The following is a 19572-nucleotide window of genomic DNA, read 5'->3' as shown; positions in this document are numbered from 1 at the left end:
TACATATAGCGAGTGAAGATTGCTTTTATAGTTATTACCCCATATTTCCACACATAATCGTTTTGTTTACAAATGTCATAATACGTGTCATTACACATTTGTAACCAAACAGGAAATGCTGTAAATTAAAATACTGCAATCTATCACATCAATGCTACAGAGTAAAAAAAAAAAACACCTAATAACAACTGCATGAGGGAAATGCTGCAAGTGCAAGTCAGGCTACCATGGCGCCAGACCTGAGGAATTGAGGGTTAAACAAGTGTTTCCCAAAGACAAAGAAAAAGGTCTTGATAAGAGGGACTATCCATCATGTAAGGCTGGCCTGGTTTGCAGTTGTTCATTTTATTTTGTTATTTTGATGAATTTTCTTGAGCCGACATGTTGATGACCCACTGTGTTGTAATTAGTGAGCCTGTAATACCCCCCTCCCAAAAAAAACAGAATCAAGACACACTGACATTACACTATGAATGAGTGTGATGATTGTCATTGTATATTGTGAAAGTTTACAGTAGCTATAATAGTTCACTTATAAGTTGTCATCGAAGCTCTTCATCTGTATGCCATTATTATTCGACTTAGCATACAAGTGTTTAGTGCTATGTTCCAGCCCAGCCTCATCAGTCTTTCTGAACAATTTGGATGCCGTAGCAGTTGCCAGGCAACAGCTGCCCTAAAACTGAAGTGAACGGGTGTCCCTGAGCTCTTTTCTTCATTTCCATATTTACTTTTCTCTCCTGTTTATCACTCACATCATGTTGAATATCCATGCAGTATGGCTTCAGTTTCCAGCAAATTCCCTCACTGATGATTTTCCAAGGCCACCGAGGTTCAACAATTTCAGTCACAAGGAGTCGGTGTCGTAAATAATAGACAATTTACAACTTCTTAGGAACTTTTTGCACCGAGGTATGGATCTTTTCCATGTGCGAGAGGTTGAATATTACAATATTCAAGCTAGAATATTTGACGTCATCCATCGTGAAATTAGATGAGTCATGCATTTGAATGTGGTCATTATCTGTTGAAACATGAGCTAAACCACCCCCACCCCCCTCTGCATGCTATACAGTATAAATAATGTACAAATGTCTCTTTGAATAAATCATCTAGGACGTCCACAGTAAATGGAAAAGACAAAAAACTGGACATTTGTAAAACAATTTTAATAAACTGTTAGAAAATCAAATGCAGTCAAGAGCGTATAAAAGTAATCCGAGTCTGTAAGCACTTGTTAGTGTTTGACTGAGACAGTGAGAAATGACATAAGAAGCATATGGCATATGTCATTTTGTTTGCTGATTTCAACGGAGTGGACTCGGACGTACGTATACAAGTCTTCAAATGTCAGTTAATGGTCAGGCCGAGTAAAGAGTGATGGTTGACTTACGAGAACTGATGTTGCATTTGTTGCACCTGGACGTTTTCCACCTCGGACTGTTTTTGTTTTTTTTAATCAATTTTAACAAAGAGATACCTCAATAAAACACTCAAGGTTCTACATGAATTTGGCATTTGAGTGAAAGACGAATTTCAACTCTCAGCACAATCCAAACAAACGCTAGTGTGTGTCCTGCTCAACACGATAGGTAGGGTAGTGGATTAAATACTCATTTGTGTCAATCAAACACAAGAACATTTATATACTTGATTTAATGTTGTGTGTCTCCCAGCTGAAGTATGGCTAACATAAATATATGGACTTTCCACGTATTTCCACGTGCTTCTTTATAAGAAGCAGGGGATTAAATCACAACTTCCCACAGAAGACATTTTGTCAGAATGTAAAAAATATATATAAATCAGACAAATTTGTTTCAGTCCACTGGAATAGAAAAGGCACTTTTCTATGCTGTTCACACAGTGAAATGCTTCGATATTCACATAACAATCCCTCAGCTGGCATTGAGCTGCCCAGCATAATGAACAATTTGGTGTTGAACCTTAAATGATCTTTGGTGAGAATGTAGAAGATTGCCCCAGGACAGAAAAATCATTTCAGGATTACAAAAACAGCAAGTTTCATACCCAGGTAAGAAAGTTACATCAATGTGACTAACTAGGCTCCAATGAGTTTCCCCTGACATTATACTTTAAGTAGCAATAGTAAGCAAGTCAACTAAAGATGGTGACCAATGCAGTCAGCATGGCAGTGTAGTAAACCAGGACCTAACGACACAGCACAGCTGATGTGAGGTTGGAGGAAAAAAAAAAGGCAAGCCAAAATAATCAGGTTAACATGTATAGTGATGACGTTAAAGAATATGTGAGTTATAAGTGGTGCTCTGGTGTCCTCGACACAATAATACAGCACGGTGCTTTTTATCGGAAATGGAAAACTTGTCCAGATTTACCCATTCTACACTTTTGATCACATTGATCACATGTGCACCTTTGTCTGCAGCCGAGTCATCCATCCATCCTTCCGTCTGCCCACTTTCTCTAATCACCTTAGCACTGCTCCCAGCCTAACTCATCACTGTTTCCAAACACCGCAAAAAAGCCAAAGATTGTGAGGAAGACAACGACGTTTCCTGTAATCACAAAGGCACAGGCCCCCCACGCGATCTGAAAGTGAGAAACACGTAGGTTAAAGTGGCCAAAATGATACCAAACATAAAAAAACAAATGACTGACAGCTATGTGTCAGTGGTGCAGTACTTCCTGTCGAAATTACAAGAGGGGAGACATAACGTAAGAATATACACCGCTCACAAAAAGGTAGGTATACAGTCGTCCCTCACAATGTCGCGGTTCGATTATCACGGTTTTTCAGAAAAATAATGGTTGATGCATCATTGTAAAATATGGTCTATTATTCATAAAAACAATACTGAAAAACATGTGTTATGTAGTATTGATGTCTACTAAGCAGCAGGAATGTTATATGGATTAGACATTCCACTCCATGTAGCCAGCCATGGATACAGAGTGAAAAAAGGCTCTCCTCCCAATCCATGTGGAAGTGGTCAGTTTGTGTCTTAATTGGTTCTTCTTCCCCACTCACTGTTTGAAACCCAGCACCACCACAAATAGATTGCAGTCCTATGGGAAACACTGAAGGGTAATTGAATTTTCTTGTATTTCTTCCATTTTCTCATTATTGTGTTAACATTTGTCTATTTTATTTACCCTCACTAAAGGTGCAGTACTAATATTTGTGCTTCATGTAGTTGTCAATTGCAAGGTTGAGTCTGCATCACACAACCTCTATGTTAATTTCAGACTTCAAATGATGTACTGATATCATGAATCACCATGTTATCGTGGTTGAAGGGTTTGAGTGCTCGAGTGATCTTAGGAGCTATGTTGTCTGGAGCTATATGACCCTGTGGCTGGTTCAGCCACACAAAACTTTGCTATGTGGAGATAAGGAGGAGAGGCTGAATAGCGCAAGTAAACAGCAGAAAAGACGATGTAAAGGTTGGAATGTGAGATAAAAGAGGTAATGGCGCTAGTCTGGCTTTCCATAATTTTTTTTTACATTTACTTCGCACACACATTTGGCTTTGATTTTTCTCAAAACTAACTTTGTGGATGTATATGTATATTCCACCTATATATATTGGGATGTAACTTCGGGTCCATATAGCCCAGCTCTAATGCATACATAACTGAAACAAAGATTCATTTTAATATGTCAGAATGAACTCACTGTGGTGTTGCGGGCGAGGACAATGGGCAGCCCAAAAGCTGATACAACAATGCCAGTTGTTATGAAATAGGCCAGCTCTTTGCAGGGATTGTGGGAAGCGTCAGAACTGTCACTCAGACGCTTTGATATCATGCCTGGGATCGGGCTCAAGATGTAAAAAACCATGACAAACATCGGCCAGTAAACTCTGGGAAAAAAAGAAAGCAGGTTAGCTTTAGTCCTAAAATTGCTGCTGTGGCTTGTTTAATATACCACAAATACTATATACCGTCATTTTGTTATTGCTCGTGTAGTATTGACGTCACACAACTGCACTCCGAAACAATAGCTAGTCTATGTATTAACATGGTGACGTTGTGCTGCTTTTGACTTCAAAACCTGAGCCTTAGACTTTCGGCTCTAAATAACTGAAATTATACAAGGTTTTTTAATGACAATAATACGTTTGTTAGGTCAAAAAGCCTACCCATACTGTGGCGGTGCACAACCCAGAAGCAGAAATGTCAGCCCAATGGCACCACTAAAGGACAACCCGACCAGAGCTAAAAAGGGAGAAAGAAAATATTACAAAAAAAGATATGTCTTGTTTTGTGTGCTAGCTTATTTAGTGTTTTAGCATGCTAAAATATAAGCTAATGACTTTCACAGCGAATCCGCTAACATTTAGAACAGTACTTAGTTTAAAACACTAATTGGGTTTTGTTAGCAGCTGGGCAGATACATCAATAATAAAGCCTACTGTCACTGCTAAAATTATAAAACGAAGCAAATACCTTTAACGGTAGACATTGTAGCCAAGTCGTCCGACTTTAGCTTCTTTTTGTATTTGTTTACGTACTCGGCTTCTTGGTGGACAGACTTCCTGCTTCCTGCTTCCTGCAGGCGGGGTTTCTCCGTCATCCACGTCACGTGACTCATTCAAACAAACTAAACGAGGCAAAACTTTTAAAAATGTAATCGACACGATGTCATTATAGATGGCATACATAAATACATAAACAAATTAAATAAAAAAGCTAAATATATAAATATGATAATACATAAATAGTGCACTCCATCAAAAAGAAGTTAATCGAATCGTCAGTTGTAGTAAGGTTCACAAAAAAAATTCTTCTCTTTTTTTCGTGTGGGAATTTTTTTTATATCACTTACTGATACTGTTCCATGGAGGTGCCTTGGAACCCCAAATGTGCCTCTGCTTAAAGGCCTCATCCAAACAAATACAGATATTTGAAACCTTTCACATGCAGGGTTTTGCCCTTTAAAACCGGACCTGTGTCATAAGAAAAGTGTGGCACTACCCAATGTTTTCAAACCTTATTTCACAACAGAACAGGAAATGATTGTGTAGTGGTAGATGAGTGTGTGCACCTCATAACACGAATAGGCAGTGGTGGCAGCGGCTCAGGAGGTGGAGCAGGTCACGCTGAAGGTTAGTGGTTTGATTCTCACTCCCTCCACCCATTTGGTGTTTTTGTGTCGATGACCCAGACTTCCCTCACTTTGTCCAGCTCCTCGGTTCTGAGGCATTGCCAGGCCAGTTGAGTGTCCTGGGTTTTCCCCAAGGCCTCCCTCCAGTCGGACGTGCCCTGAACACCACTCCAGGGACGCATCTCTGCAATTCGCTTGTTGATCTCGTGTGCATCGATGTCGTAATCCATTATAGACGTGCAAAAGTACATCTAATATCACAGTAGAGTCTCCTCAATAAGACCGAAAAAGGTAGCTAGTCGCTAAGTTGGCAACATGGATCCCTCTTGCTATGTCTTCTTATTCTCCAGGCAGACCAAGTGTGTATGCAGAACAGTTCCAATGCCATCTACTGTACAGAGTTGTAACAACATGCTATACAGACCTGTTATAATGTTTATGGGTGACAGCTAAATGTATTTGTGGTGGTCCAAATGTATTCATGGCTGGCCGCCACATATAATTAAATGTATAGAAAATAATTTTTTGAGTACACGTTCGAAAATATCCGGTCTATATCCTGTTAATACCTCACTGAATCCTGGATGTCATGTTCCAAATTATCATATCTGGCTGCGTTTGACGACCACCTTTCATGTTTGGCGAGCTCCCTCCTATTTGTTGCTGAGGTTGGGTGAGGCCTGGAGATGAAGCGTGGAGAAAAACACTTCAAAGTGCATGTGTGATCACAGAGCTGCAGACCAGATGTTTGCAAGCTGCTGCTGCTGCTGCTGCTCGTGGACATCATGCAGGTACTGCGTTTCATTAAAAATATCCTGTAATCAAAACATGGCATTGTGTGCAATGGTGTTGACATTATGGTGCTAGTATTGTCTATTTACAGTATAATGCCACCATATTCACATTTGTAATTGTATGCAAAGTTTCTCCTAATATGAGAGAAAGTGTTTTTATATGCATGACAAGCTGGGGGAGGGGGGGTGTTCTCCTTCATCACCCACTAATTTCACGTTGTCATTCACTGATGAGTTTCAATTTTCCAGAATGATCTCATCGTAATGTGACTGCTGGATGTGCACATGTGATGTCTGAGGAAAATGTCGTCATGGTGTAGAATTCCCAAAATCGATGCACGATAACAGTAAAACAAACTCATCAGGCAGTTGAAATTATTATATTACCGCACAAAGTTCCTCCTACTGCTTGTTTGTTGCCACATCTGGATATGAAATTGCATTTTACAATATTGTAATATACGTATATCTCGCTGCCGGGTTAAGTCATGTAATAACAGATGGACCGTTTCGACCGGTCCTGAGATGGAGCTGGGATATCTTGACTGCAATTGTTGCCAACGGTGCCAGCACCACCTGTTCCGCAAAAACAGGTAAAAAACAATCAACCGTGAATAGTTATGAGAATCAAACATGTCAAGAGTCACATCACAAGGCAATAAAAAGCATTATATGCTCAAATTAGTGTTTTTGTTGGACTCTATGAGATAGTAAAGTAAATAGAATGAAGCAAACCAGCAATATACAGTGTGCATGGATGCATTTCTTTCTAATATATGAATATAATAATAATAATAATACATTTTATTTGTATAGTGCTTTTCAGAGTACTCAAAGACGCTTTATAGTAGAGAAAAATAAATACAAATAGAGTAATAGATAATCACACCACTGTCCCTTGGTGCAAGTACACTTATTTTAGGACACTATTATTTTAAACAATTTTAACCCATCATACCTGTGCATCTTGAAAAATGTGTTCTTTCTCATAGCTGTCAAGGTAGATCCGAACTGTGGCCCCATCACTACATGTTCCGCTGAGTATGTAGATGATCCGAGAACCATCAGAGAAAATAATCCGTAGACCCTGCAAAGGAAATGTCTACTTTCAGTCATATGTTATTGAATAAAATACCATCTTTGAATAAAAGATCACTTGATAGAGTACACAGTACAACCAAAGAATGTGTCAGGGATCAGACAGAACGAGGACCACACGAGCGTCACAGTTCAAGATGTTTATTGAAGCTCCAGCAGAGATCAGGAACAAGTCTTTATTCGGCAGAGGCACAGGCAGGGGTCAGGCGGAGATCGTGGTCAGGGCAGGTCAGGTCGTTGTGGCAGGTGGTCAGGACAAGGCAAAGGTACCGGCAGGGGTCAGGCGGAGATCGTGGTCAGGGCAGGTCAGGTTCTGGTTCTGGTTCTGGAGTCAGAGTCGAGCTGTGGGCTGAAACAGAGAGCAGAGCTTCGTGCAGGCTTGCAGACGATCCGACAAGAGGCACTGAGTGGGGGAGGCTTATGTAGAGCAGGCAGGGCAGGTAATCATTGGCTGCAGGTGTGCAGAGTGTGTGTTGGAGGGAGCTGGGTGTGGGGTTGGCTGGCCAGGCAAAACAGAGGGAGAGACTCACCAGGAGGAAAATAGCATGGGGAGAATGGATCATGACAGAACCCCCCCCTCAAGGGACGGCTCCTGAAGTCCCCAAAGCTGGTGGTGTGCTAGAATTCCTCTGACAGGTCAGAGTCGGCTGCAGACTATTGGGGTTCAGGTGGTCTTGGCTGGGTGGCCTGGCGAGGTGGGCGGCCCCGTCGAACGGCAGGCTGGTCAGGATGCTGCTGATGGAACTCTCTAATGAGAGTTCGGTCCAGGATCCTGTTCGATGGCACCCAGCTCCTCTCCTCTGGACCGTAGCCCTCCCAATCGACGAGGTAGTGAATGCCCCGACCCCATCGTCTGGAGCGGAGCAAGCGCCGGACGGTGTAGACAGGATCTCCATTGATGAGACGAGGAGGAGGGGGAGCAGGTGTCGGGCGGACCAGTGGACTCTCCTGGAAAGGTTTCACTTTAGAAACATGGAAAGTTGGGTGTACCTTCATGGATCGGGGAAGTTGAAGTCGGACTGCCGACGGACTGATGACCCTTTGGATGGGGAAGGGACCAAGGTAGCGAGGAGCCAGCTTCTTCGACTCCACCCGAAGAGGCAGATCCTTGGCCATCAGCCACACCTTCTGGCCAACCCGGTATGTTGGTGCTGGGGCTCTCCTGCGGTTGGCACTGGTGGTATAGCTGCTGACTGACTTGAGGAGTGTAGCACGGGCTCGGGACCAGGTTCGGCGGCATCTGCGTGCATTGGCCTGGGCAGATGGACAGGTGGCCTCTTCTTCCTGACTGGAAAACACAGGTGGCTGGTAGCCATAGACACACATGAAGGGTGACATGCCAGTAGCAGAAGAGATGAGGGAGTTATGGGCATATTCGATCCATGTCAACTGTTGTGTCCAGGCTTGAGGTTTGCGAGAGGCCATGCACCTCAGTGCTTTTCCTAGCTCCTGATTAGCTCTCTCAGATTGGCCGTTAGATTGGGGGTGGAAACCAGAGGTTAGGCTCACAGTAGCTCCTAGGAGATGGCAGAACTCCTTCCAGAAAGTGGAGGTGAATTGTGGCCCTCGGTCTGAGACAACGTCTCTTGGCAATCCATGAATGCGAAAAACATGGTCAATGACCAACTGTGCAGTCTCTTTGGCAGATGGTAATTTAGGTAGCGGAATGAAATGTGCCATTTTACTGAATCTGTCAACAACTGTAAGGATGACTGTCATACCGTTAGATGCAGGCAGGCCTGTGACAAAATCCAAAGAGACATGGGACCAGGGACGAGTGGGCACAGGCAGAGGCTGGAGTAGTCCGGCAGGAGGCTGGTTGGTGGACTTGTTTTGGTTGCAGGTTGGACACGCTCGCACAAATTCCTTGACATCCCTCTTCATAGAAGGCCACCAGAAGCGCTGAGCGAGGAGATGGTTGGTGCGAGCGGAGCCAGGGTGGCAAGCAAAACGGGAGTCATGACCCCATTGTATGACCTGGGATCGAAGATTCTCCGGGACAAAGAGCAGGCCGTCAGGGCACGCACTAGGACCGGGCTGATCCTGGAGGGCCCGTCGAACCTGTTCCTCCACCTCCCAGGTCAGGACTGCTACCATGCAGGGATCAGGCAGGATTGGGGCAGGCTCTGTGGAATGTGTGTCATCAATCTGGAACTGGCGGGAAAGAGCATCTGGTTTGGTGTTACGTGAACCAGGACGGTATGACAGAGTGAAGTTAAAACGGGTGAAGAATAAAGCCCAGCGGGACTGCCTTGGGTTCAGGCGTTTAGCAGAGCGGATGTACTCCAGATTTTTGTGATCGGTCCATACCAGGAACGGGACTGTGGTTCCCTCCAGCCAGTGGCGCCACTCCTCCAAGGCTAGCTTGACCGCTAGCAGCTCACGGTTGCCAATGTCATAATTGCGTTCTGCAGGGGACAGTCGACGGGAAAAGAACGCACAAGGATGTAATTTATTGTCCTCACCTGCCCGTTGAGAGAGGACAGCCCCGACTCCTACATCAGACGCATCCACCTCCACGACGAATTGTCGGTCAGCATCCGGCATCTGGAGGATGGGAGCTGAGGTGAACCGGTCCTTCAGGGTGGCAAAGGCCTTGTCAGCCTCTGGGGTCCAAGCGAAGGGCTGCTTGGTACTGGTCAGCGCAGTCAAAGGAGCAGCGACTGTGCTGTAGTTCCGGATGAATCTCCGATAGAAGTTGGCGAACCCCAGAAACTGCTGCAACTTCTTTCTGTTCTCCGGAACAGGCCAGTCTGTCACCGCCGAGACCTTCGCTGGGTCCATCTGGATACTGCCATCTGCCACGATGAACCCCAGGAAGGTTGCTGACTTGACGTGAAACTCGCATTTCTCCGCCTTGACATAGAGGGAGTTCTCCAGGAGGCGGCGGAGGACCCGCTGGACATGGCAGATGTGTTCGGACATATCCTTGGAAAAAATCAAAATATCATCCAGGTAAACGAAAACAAACTTATTCAGCATGTCTCGCAACACGTCATTCACCAGGGCCTGGAACACAGCTGGAGCGTTGGTGAGGCCAAATGGCATGACCAGGTACTCATAGTGGCCGGATGGGGTGTTGAAGGCCGTCTTCCATTCATCCCCCTCTCGGACTCGGACAAGGTGGTAGGCGTTCCTGAGATCTAATTTTGTGAAGATGGTGGCTCCCTGGAGTAGCTCAAAAGCAGAGGTCAAAAGAGGCAAAGGGTACCGGTTCTTGACTGTGATGTCATTCAGTCCACGGTAATCGATGCAGGGTCGAAGTGAGCCATCTTTCTTCCCCACGAAGAAGAATCCGGCACCGGCTGGAGAGGAAGAAGGGCGAATGATCCCAGCGGACAAGGAGTTACTAATGTAATCATCCATAGCCTTTCGTTCAGGAGCAGACAAAGAATACAGACGGCCCTTGGGTGGAGTGGTACCTGGGAGGAGGTCAATGGAACAGTCATAGGGACGGTGTGGTGGCAGGGACATGGCTTTGGATTTGTTAAAAACCTCGCGTAGATCGTGATAGCACTCAGGAACGTTAGAAACGTCAATAGCGGAAGCAGGTGGGACTGGGCAGCGGTGCAGAGAGGCAGAGTGTAAACAGGTCTGATAGCATCTCTCACCCCATTCCTTGATGGTTCCAGAGACCCAATCAAGGTGTGGATTGTGCAGGCGGAGCCAAGGGGAGCCTAGAATGAGAGGTTGATTAGGTGAGCGAAGTAGGTGGAAGCTGATTGTCTCACGGTGGTTGCCTGAGATCATCATGGAAATGGGTGAGGTGATACTGGTGATGGTGCCCAGGAGATGGCCATCCAGAGCGCGGACGGGAATGGGTTCGGGTAAGGGGCGACTCTCAACTCCCAACTGGCAAGCTAAATCAGTGTCCATCAGGTTAGCTTCAGCACCAGAGTCTATCAGAGCGGACAGGGTGTTGGTTACATTGGGAGAGTGAAGAGAAACTTTGAAAAGAGGTTTACTGAAGTTGGAGGATTGCAGGTTTGTTGGGCTCAGCCGGACCCCTCCTACTTCCGGTGAGCCCCGTCTTTTACTGGACAAGTGGCGACACGATGCCCTTCTCCTCCGCAGTACAGGCACAGGTTGAAGTCGAAGCGATGTTGGCGCTCTTCGGGAGAGAGCGAGGCACGACCGATCTCCATGGGTTCAACGTGATCAGCAGACGCAGAGGTTGAGTGCGTGGTCAGAGATCGGCGATCACGAAGAGTCTGGCGCCCCCTCTCTTGACGGCGGGTCTGGATCCTGCGGTCAATGCGGACAGCTAGGGCGATTGCTTCATCCAGGGTGGAAGGTCGATCATGGGAAACCAGCTCGTCCTTCAAGTAGTCTGCCAGGCTATGGAGGAAGACATCCACCAAGGCCTCCATATTCCAAGAACTGCGTCTCGCCAGGGTTCGGAAGTCGATTGAGTAGTCTGCCACTGACCTTCGACCTTGACGGATCGTCATCAGAGCCTGTGATGCTTCATCTGTAGACTATCCCAAGTCAAAGACCTTCAGCATCTCCTCAGCGAACAGGTTGAAGGAAGAGCACACAGCTGTCTGGCGTTCAAATTCAGCCGTTCCCCAGAGTCGTGCACGGCCAGTCAGATGGGTGATTGCAAAACCCACCCTCGCTCCCTCCGTAGCGAAGGTTCTAGGTTGCAGAGCAAACTGTAGTCGACAGCTGGTAAGGAATGCCCGAACCTGTGCAGGATCACCATCAAAGCGTTCAGGGTTGCCGACCTTGGGTTCTGGAGCAGTGGTGGTGAAGAATGGATCAACAGAATCAGACATGTTCGGATCAGACTGATGTGGGGTAGGTGCAGCGGGCGGTGGCTGGTCGGAGAGCAGATTAGCGATCTCAGCCAATTGCTGTTGTTGTTGCTGAATCTGCTGCTGTTGTTGCTGGCTGAGCTGAAGCAGAGAGGACATGTCAGCAGCCATGCGGCTCACCTTTCCCTCAGTGGATTCCAGGCGTTGCATAGCGGAGGGTGTTTCGGGTCCTCTGCTGGGAGAACTGCGCGCTGGGTCCATGTTGGTCGGATCGTACTGTCAGGGATCAGACAGAACGAGGACCACACGAGCGTCACAGTTCAAGATGTTTATTGAAGCTCCAGCAGAGATCAGGAACAAGTCTTTATTCGGCAGAGGCACAGGCAGGGGTCAGGCGGAGATCGTGGTCAGGGCAGGTCAGGTCGTTGTGGCAGGTGGTCAGGACAAGGCAAAGGTACCGGCAGGGGTCAGGCGGAGATCGTGGTCAGGGCAGGTCAGGTTCTGGTTCTGGTTCTGGAGTCAGAGTCGAGCTGTGGGCTGAAACAGAGAGCAGAGCTTCGTGCAGGCTTGCAGACGATCCGACAAGAGGCACTGAGTGGGGGAGGCTTATGTAGAGCAGGCAGGGCAGGTAATCATTGGCTGCAGGTGTGCAGAGTGTGTGTTGGAGGGAGCTGGGTGTGGGGTTGGCTGGCCAGGCAAAACAGAGGGAGAGACTCACCAGGAGGAAAATAGCACGGGGAGAATGGATCATGACAGAATGAAGGCAAAATGCAAGGATGGCCTACATAATTATTACATTCAACTCATCTCCCCTTCTCTCTTCAAATGCCGTTGTTTAAGAGGCAAAAAGAGGTGATGACACAAATGATGGATTTCATTTGAGAGCACTTTTAAGCCATAAAAACGGCCACAGGGTGGCAGAGGCACATTTAGTAAGAGCTCAGCAGGGATCATATTAACAGACTGCCTGGAGCAGTGTAGTGTGCAGAAGGTTGCGCATTGTAAGGAAATTTTAACACACACACACAGTTTAATTCCAAATGTGAAAATTGTAAATAGTTCATGGTGTTACTTTTATAAATACATTGTTGTTTATACCCTTTGTATTGATTATGTTGTGGTATAGTTGTTTAGATATTTGAGCTGTCACAAAAGCAAAAAATATTTGTGTTAAAGTGAAAAAATATATCTTTAAAAAAAAATGTTTTTCCTCCCTTTTTAGTCGGGAACTAATATTTTCCCAAAACTTACCAATGTTCTATTGCTGATTACTAAAAAGTTAGAAACTTTTTTTTCTGATGTGAGATGTGACTCTAATCTTTCTGTTGGTAGGTTCCATGCTTATATAGCCATATACACAATATTCACAATATTCTCTGTGCCTTGAAAGATCAGTCAAAATCGTCCAAAACGGCCGGTACTGAAGGGATTGTCTTTTGAAACACATTTCAAGTGTAAAAAGTATAGGTACTGATAATGTAAGATGATCCACAAACAGATGCAATGGTAGTCACATTGTATTGAGAAACATCACACAACTATGGTGCATTCAAGGAGCGCTGAAAAAAGTGCGAAACCTCAGCACTTGACGAAAAAACAATGAGAGTGAATCTTGTAAAAATGTAGTTTTTTTGTGTAGTTTACCTGTATTGTCACATACTTCAAATTATTAGCAACTTACAGAGAATGAGATGTTTTCTATGGAACAAAACTACATCTTGACTACATCAGTGAAAAAAAAAGGTCAAAAAATAAAAAAAAATTGCGGATGCTGTTTAAACGTATATGTGGAGGAATGCACTGTATACCGGTATGTGTATTTGGAATGTACAGTACCTGGTTCCGGGAGATGGTGCTGTCAACTGGGTCTGTGTATTCAAAATTGTCTGCTTTTTCAACTTTGTAAATTTTATCTTCCACTGCAAATCTCTGCTTCGCAAAGGACTTGTCAGCAATCAGGAGCTCCAGATCCTCCATCATTTCACAGGCTGTATCAATGTCTATGTTGTCATAGTCATATCTGGACAAATATACAACACCTGTCAGCTTCATGATCCTATTGAGCCACATGGTAAAGTTGGTAAAACAATTTTTTTTATAGGCTGTGTACGTTCTTCCTGTGTTAATGCCAATGGCACATTTCTTTTCATTTTCTCCAATGCAGTATTTAAGTAATGACCGTCCAGTAGATGGCAGCCACTCTCAATAGTTATTAACTACTGGGACTGCCATATCAGAAACGATTTCTTACTTTTGGTTAGTTTAATGTCCCACCAAAGAACTTGTTTTGCACATTAATGTATTCCATATTTCAGCCAGTGTTTCTTTACCTGGTAAAATAATTTCTCCCATATTTGAGCCAGTGGTCCTTAAGTATATCCTCCACACTTTGTCTCCTGGAGGCCAGGATGGACAGCCACGCGAGCACAGCCCAAAGCCCATCCCTCTCACGAAGATGGTCCGCACCTAAAAGGGGATACATAACAAAAAAAATAAAATCACACTCGAAAAGTGAGAAATATATTATGAATAATTAAGACAGTAAAGTACTTGTCCCAAAGCTTTCCTCTCCACACAAAGAGAGCCGACCCGCATCCATTAGGTTTCCAAAGAACTTCCACCCAGGGGGAGTTTCATATAGCTCTATTTTGGTTGCCTTGGCTACTCTGTGAGAAACACAAAAATAGAAGCACATGGTAATTAGTGAAGCAAAGCAACAAAACACACAGTGGTGTGAAAAAGTGTCAGATTTTTTTCTTTTTTTGCATGTTTGTCATACTTCCTGTAAATGTTTCAGATCATCAAACAAATGTAAATATTAGTAAATGACAACACAACTGAACGTTATGTCCTAGTATGGACTTGGAACCAATCTACGAACCCCTAATTCGGCCATGACATTTCCAATCATACCAACCGTGACTCTCTATGACTTCCGGGCCACACTTTGGACACCGCTGCCATAGGAAATACTGGTGGTTTGGACTTTAGAGGTATATTTTTGAATATTTTGTATGAATCTATACCAGCTGGGCCAAAGTTGAATACCTGTCTAAGGCTGCACTTGTGGGCATGCTGCGAGCGAAGCCCCTCACCCCGCTGTGCTGAAAGTACGGGATGCAGAAGATGTTGTCAGCAATCACAGCCACAGAGTCAGACGGGGTGACGAAGACACCGTGCCTCCCGAGGATAATGTTACGATCCTACAGAATCACACATGCGGGCAGAAGGGATGAGTCAATACCGTAAGTTTAGGTTGGTTCTTGGTACTTACCCCATCACCATCAAAAGCTGCACCGAAGTCACACTCTCCATCCCTCATGCTGTCAATCAAATCTGCAGCGTAGAGGAGGTTCGGATCGGGGTGTTGACCTCCAAAGTTCTCCATCGGGACACAGTTAATGGCAGAATTGGCAGGACAGCCCAGCTCCTCACACAGTATTCTCTTCACATAAGGGCCTAGTACTAGACAGACAGCAGAAACAGGTGGTATGAAGATGTTGCCTTCATGTGCTTTAATTGGGGGAATGATTAAATATCATCTTGTGGAAATGTTGCAAAGTCCAGGTGATGACAGTTGACTGAGAAAACAGAAGAGTTCCATTAGTTGTGTGTGATTCGGATTAATTTTTTTTGTTCCAAAATAAAAGCAAAGTGTAGAGGTTGGTACGTCCCAAAAGAGAGGACACCTCCAATCCAGATGAACAATCTGGAGTCTACCATCCAGTGCAGTAAGGAATGCACCAATTTTTACACTGAGGGAAACCAAACAGCTACTGCACCTCAAATAAAAAACAAAAATGTCCACATTCTGGGCGGAGAAGATAGATAGCTGTCCTTTCATCCCTTCCTGAATGAAGGGGATACCACCCAAATGACCGTCCTTGGCAGGAAGAGGCCCCACAGGAGCGAAACCATTCCTGTCTGGACCGCCCTCCTCCTGTAGAGGATCTTGACCCAAATTCTCAGACTAGAACTGTCCTATCTAGTCTGACTAGTGTTTGTCTGTAATGTTTTTCATTCATTCCATTACCATTACCATAAATGGGGATGGTCTCATCAATGTAATATTACTGACCTCTAATGACCAGTGTAGAATACTGCATGTCATCGCAACGTCTTTGAATGCATCTTCTGAATGCCTTATATTACTATTTTACTTCACTTAGCCGTTTTTCATTTATTCATTCATTCATTCATTTTCTACCGCTTTTCCTCACTAGGGTCGCGGGGGTGCTGGAGCCTATCCCAGCTGACTACAGGCGAGAGGCGGGGTACACCCTAGTGTTGAATACTTCATGTCATATCAACGTCTTTGAATGCATCCTCTGAATGCCTTATATTACTATTTTACTTAATTTAGCAGTTTTTCATTCATTCATTCATTTTCTACCGTTTTCCTCACGAGGGTCGCGGGGGTGCTGGAGCCAATCCCAGCTGTTTTCGATTGAGAGGCGGGGTACACCTTGGACTGGTCGCCAGCCAATCACAGGGCACATATAGACAAACAACCATTCACACTCACATTCATACCTATGGACAATTTGGACTCGCTAATTAACCTAGCATGTTTTTGGAATGTGGAAACCGGGGGGAGAAAACCCACGCATGCACGGGGAGAACACACAGAGATGGCCGAGGGTGGAATTGAACCCTGGTCTCCTAGCTGTGAGGTCTGCACACTAACCACTAGACCACCATGCAGCCCTGTAATGTTTTTCTCTGCAAAAAAAACCTGAACAATCCAAGTGCAATTGATACAATATCCTGAGAATACGATGACCTGTATGAATGGGAATATTCACACGTATCCTACGGAAAGCCTCTCACCTCCATGCATTGCATCCAATCTTATCTTGATGTGATTCTCGCCTGATAATAGCTCTTTCAGGGCAGCAAAGTCAAAGATGTTTCTCATCAGGTTTGCGTAGGGCTCGACAGAGTCCACGATTTCCACTGAAAAATACCACACAAAAACGTGGAGATCTTTTGATGATGTGACCAAACAGGGTTGTACTTTTTTTTTGAAATAACTATTTTACCTGTGAAAGGTTTGAACTTGTTCTCCAGATCAAATGTCTGTTTACCAAGCGTAGTTAGATCCAGTCTGAGTCCTGGGCAGATGGCGAATTCCTCAATGGTTCTGCTGATCTGGTAGATCTTGTTTGTGACAGCATCGTTGGCTGGTCCTGGACGAGGCAGCATGACTCTAGTGTTATATTTGATACGGGATCACAGATCTGCATATTCATTACAAGGCATTTTTATCTTTAATGTGTTACTCGGGTTTCCTTCATCTTAAATCTCCGTCTTTATATGAACGCTGCCTTGTGCATCCTGGCTAAAAGCCTTGTTGAATTCCTCTGCGCTACATTACTTCTCTTGGCTGATGCTGCTGCATATTTCCTCCGCTCCAACAACCGTACCTCCATTTGCAGAGTTAAACTTCATGCCAAAGTCTCCATCAGGCCCTGCAGGGTGACGACTGGCAGTGAGGATGATGCCACCAATTGCTTTGGATTTCCTGATTACACAGGAGCTGGCCGGAGTGGACATCAACCCATGGTGTCCAACGATGAGACGACCCACCTGAGGAGGTGGGTACATATGTGTGTGTATGAACAGACACACCACTCAATATCAGACTTAATATGCCAAGGAATAAAATTTCAGCTAATAAATGTAAGTTGAGTCGCATTAAAAACAGCTTGTATCATGTGAGAGTGGATTTCCCACTTGGAAATAATGTTACACACAAGAAGGGAAGCTTTGATTTGGTGTCACTGAAACACACTCACCATGACATTGGCATCGCTAGGTAGATTTTAGGTGGGTTGTGGCCACTGTAAAAAGTTCCCAGTCCGCCCTGTACTGCAATTAAAGGTTATTTTGATTTTTTATATACATTTTTTTCATTGCTGGGTAGTGACTAGGGTGGAGGAGTTGTCAGCCAACATTGTTTTAATTTAATTTCCCTTATTATTGGTTTTCCACAAATATATGAATGCTTTGTGATTGCACACGGTTTATTTTTAGTTTTTAAAAAATGCATATTTCAGCAAATGTACAAATATTTGGGGCCAAAAATAAGCATTTCCAAACATCAAAATGGCTAAATCAAGTAAAATAGTAATATAAGGCATTCAGAAGATGCATTCAAAGACGTTGTGATGACATGTAGTATTCTACACTGGTCATTAGGGGTCAGTAATGTTACATTGATGAAACCATCCCCATTTATGATGGAGTAATTTCATTACTGATTTAATTATCTTTTAGGAAAAATTAGTATCAACACTGTATATTATTATTATTATTATATTCATATAATATACAGTACTTTAGCATTAGTATATATAATGTAATTTAGCACATTCATGAGTTAATCATAAGGACAATGCACAATATTCATAGCTGTGCGTCATCATTCTTCTTTCCGCTGTTTGAAAACAAACAATATATAGATGATACAGAGTGGACGCTGGGGCAGGTGACACTGACACACATCTACACACACACATACACAGTTGCACCGTGCACACACAAATTAAGTAAATTAACACACACGGGATCACTGACCCCATTGGCAGCTGCCATCTGCACAACGACCTCAATAGCTGTTTGGTTAAAGAAGCGTCCATCTCCCCCCACCACCACTGTGGAACCCTGGCGGTCACGGAGGTCGATGGAGGAGAAGATACTCTGGATGAAGTTGTGCAGATAGTTCCTCCTTGTTTGGAAGACACGCACTTTTCTTCTCAGGCCGTTGGTACCGGGTCTCTGATCGGGGTAAGGGGATGTAGGGACAGTCAAAACCCGCAAAGGACTGTCCATCTTTTTTTTTTTTTGGAACCAAATGAAGAAGCAAGTAATGCGGGAGGAAAGCTGTAGTTTGCAGGGATAGTATCACAGATACGGAACTGCCGGGTGAAAGCTTGCTTGACTCCACCTATTATTTCCCCTGCAGGGTGCACAGGGTGACAGTGGTCTACACAAGACCCAAAATAACCTTTCACTCGTGTGTGTGTAGACGCAGAGGGAGAAACTGAAGACGCTCCTTCACACATGTGCAGCGAGATCACTGTCAAGCCTGCCAGCCAAGTCATAAAGTTGTGTTTGGGTGTGTCTGAGTGGATGTACTCTGGTGTTGAGGTTGTCAGCTTCTCGGAGCTGCAGGAAGGCGTAAACATAACGGGAAGAAATAAGACAAGGTTGCAAAATCAATGAAAATGAACAATATATACAGTATAGTTGTATAGTAGCAAGCACTGGTGCATCACACCAAAAAGGGCCTTCATGGACAGCTAAAGTTTGCACTCATGGTGGGTTAAATGATTAATAAAATGGAGAGCTGTCTGGGCCTCTATTCTTGCACAGAAAAAGCAGTGTAGAACATGAATGCATCCAATGGAAAAGTGCAATGAGATAGAGCTGCACCGCCCTCTAGGGTTTAATAATAGTACATACAAGTCACAAGCTAAAGAAACAATTTGGCAAACCTTTCAAACAACAATCATCTATCATCTATCATCTTGGGCGAGAGGCGGGGTCCACCCTGGACTGGTCGCCAGCCAATCACAGGGCACATATAGACAAACAACCATTCACACTCACATTCATACCTATGGACAATTTGGAGTCGCCAATTAACCTAGCATGTTTTCGGAATGTGGGAGGAAGCCGGAGTACCCGAAGAAAACCCACGCATGCACGGGGAGAACATGCAAACTCCACACAGAGATGGCCGAGAGTGGAATTGAACCCTGGTCTCCTAGCTGTGAGGTCCAACCACTCGAATGCCGTGCAGCCCCAAAATGCAAACACAAGACATTCA

General features: G+C 44.6%; 2 protein-coding genes across 3 annotated transcripts; both read right to left on the bottom strand.

The window, feature by feature from the left end:
• Nucleotides 1–1148: 1148 nt before the first annotated feature.
• Nucleotides 1149–4546, bottom strand: LOC131125475 (leptin receptor gene-related protein-like). The gene is made up of 4 exons (XM_058067067.1): nucleotides 4432–4546; nucleotides 4125–4200; nucleotides 3659–3845; nucleotides 1149–2571 (listed from the first exon to the last, which is right to left on the bottom strand). Exons 1-4 carry the CDS (start codon nucleotides 4445–4447, stop codon nucleotides 2455–2457), a joined length of 396 nt encoding a protein of 131 aa, XP_057923050.1. The 5' UTR covers nucleotides 4448–4546; the 3' UTR covers nucleotides 1149–2454.
• A 1707-nt stretch (nucleotides 4547–6253) lies between these two features.
• LOC131125161 (phosphoglucomutase-1-like) lies at nucleotides 6254–19362 on the bottom strand. Of its 2 annotated transcripts, XM_058066412.1 has the most exons (11): nucleotides 18318–19362; nucleotides 17165–17327; nucleotides 16781–16927; nucleotides 16569–16694; nucleotides 15013–15203; nucleotides 14787–14941; nucleotides 14289–14404; nucleotides 14069–14204; nucleotides 13575–13758; nucleotides 6842–6970; nucleotides 6254–6459 (listed from the first exon to the last, which is right to left on the bottom strand). In XM_058066412.1, the coding sequence occupies exons 1-11, from the start codon at nucleotides 18570–18572 to the stop codon at nucleotides 6370–6372; spliced, it is 1692 nt and encodes a 563-aa protein (XP_057922395.1). In that variant the 5' UTR covers nucleotides 18573–19362; the 3' UTR covers nucleotides 6254–6369. The 2 variants fall into 2 exon arrangements, with proteins under 2 accessions (XP_057922395.1, XP_057922396.1); XM_058066413.1 differs by lacking the exon at nucleotides 18318–19362 and having other exon boundaries at nucleotides 16781–16947; nucleotides 17165–17292.
• Between the last annotated feature and the right edge of the window lie 210 nt (nucleotides 19363–19572).

The sequence above is a fragment of the Doryrhamphus excisus genome, chromosome 3, assembly GCF_030265055.1.
Source record: "Doryrhamphus excisus isolate RoL2022-K1 chromosome 3, RoL_Dexc_1.0, whole genome shotgun sequence".
Lineage (NCBI taxonomy): Eukaryota > Metazoa > Chordata > Actinopteri > Syngnathiformes > Syngnathidae > Doryrhamphus > Doryrhamphus excisus.
Note: the sequence above shows the minus strand (reverse complement) of the source record. Positions and strands in the feature narration are given on the sequence as shown.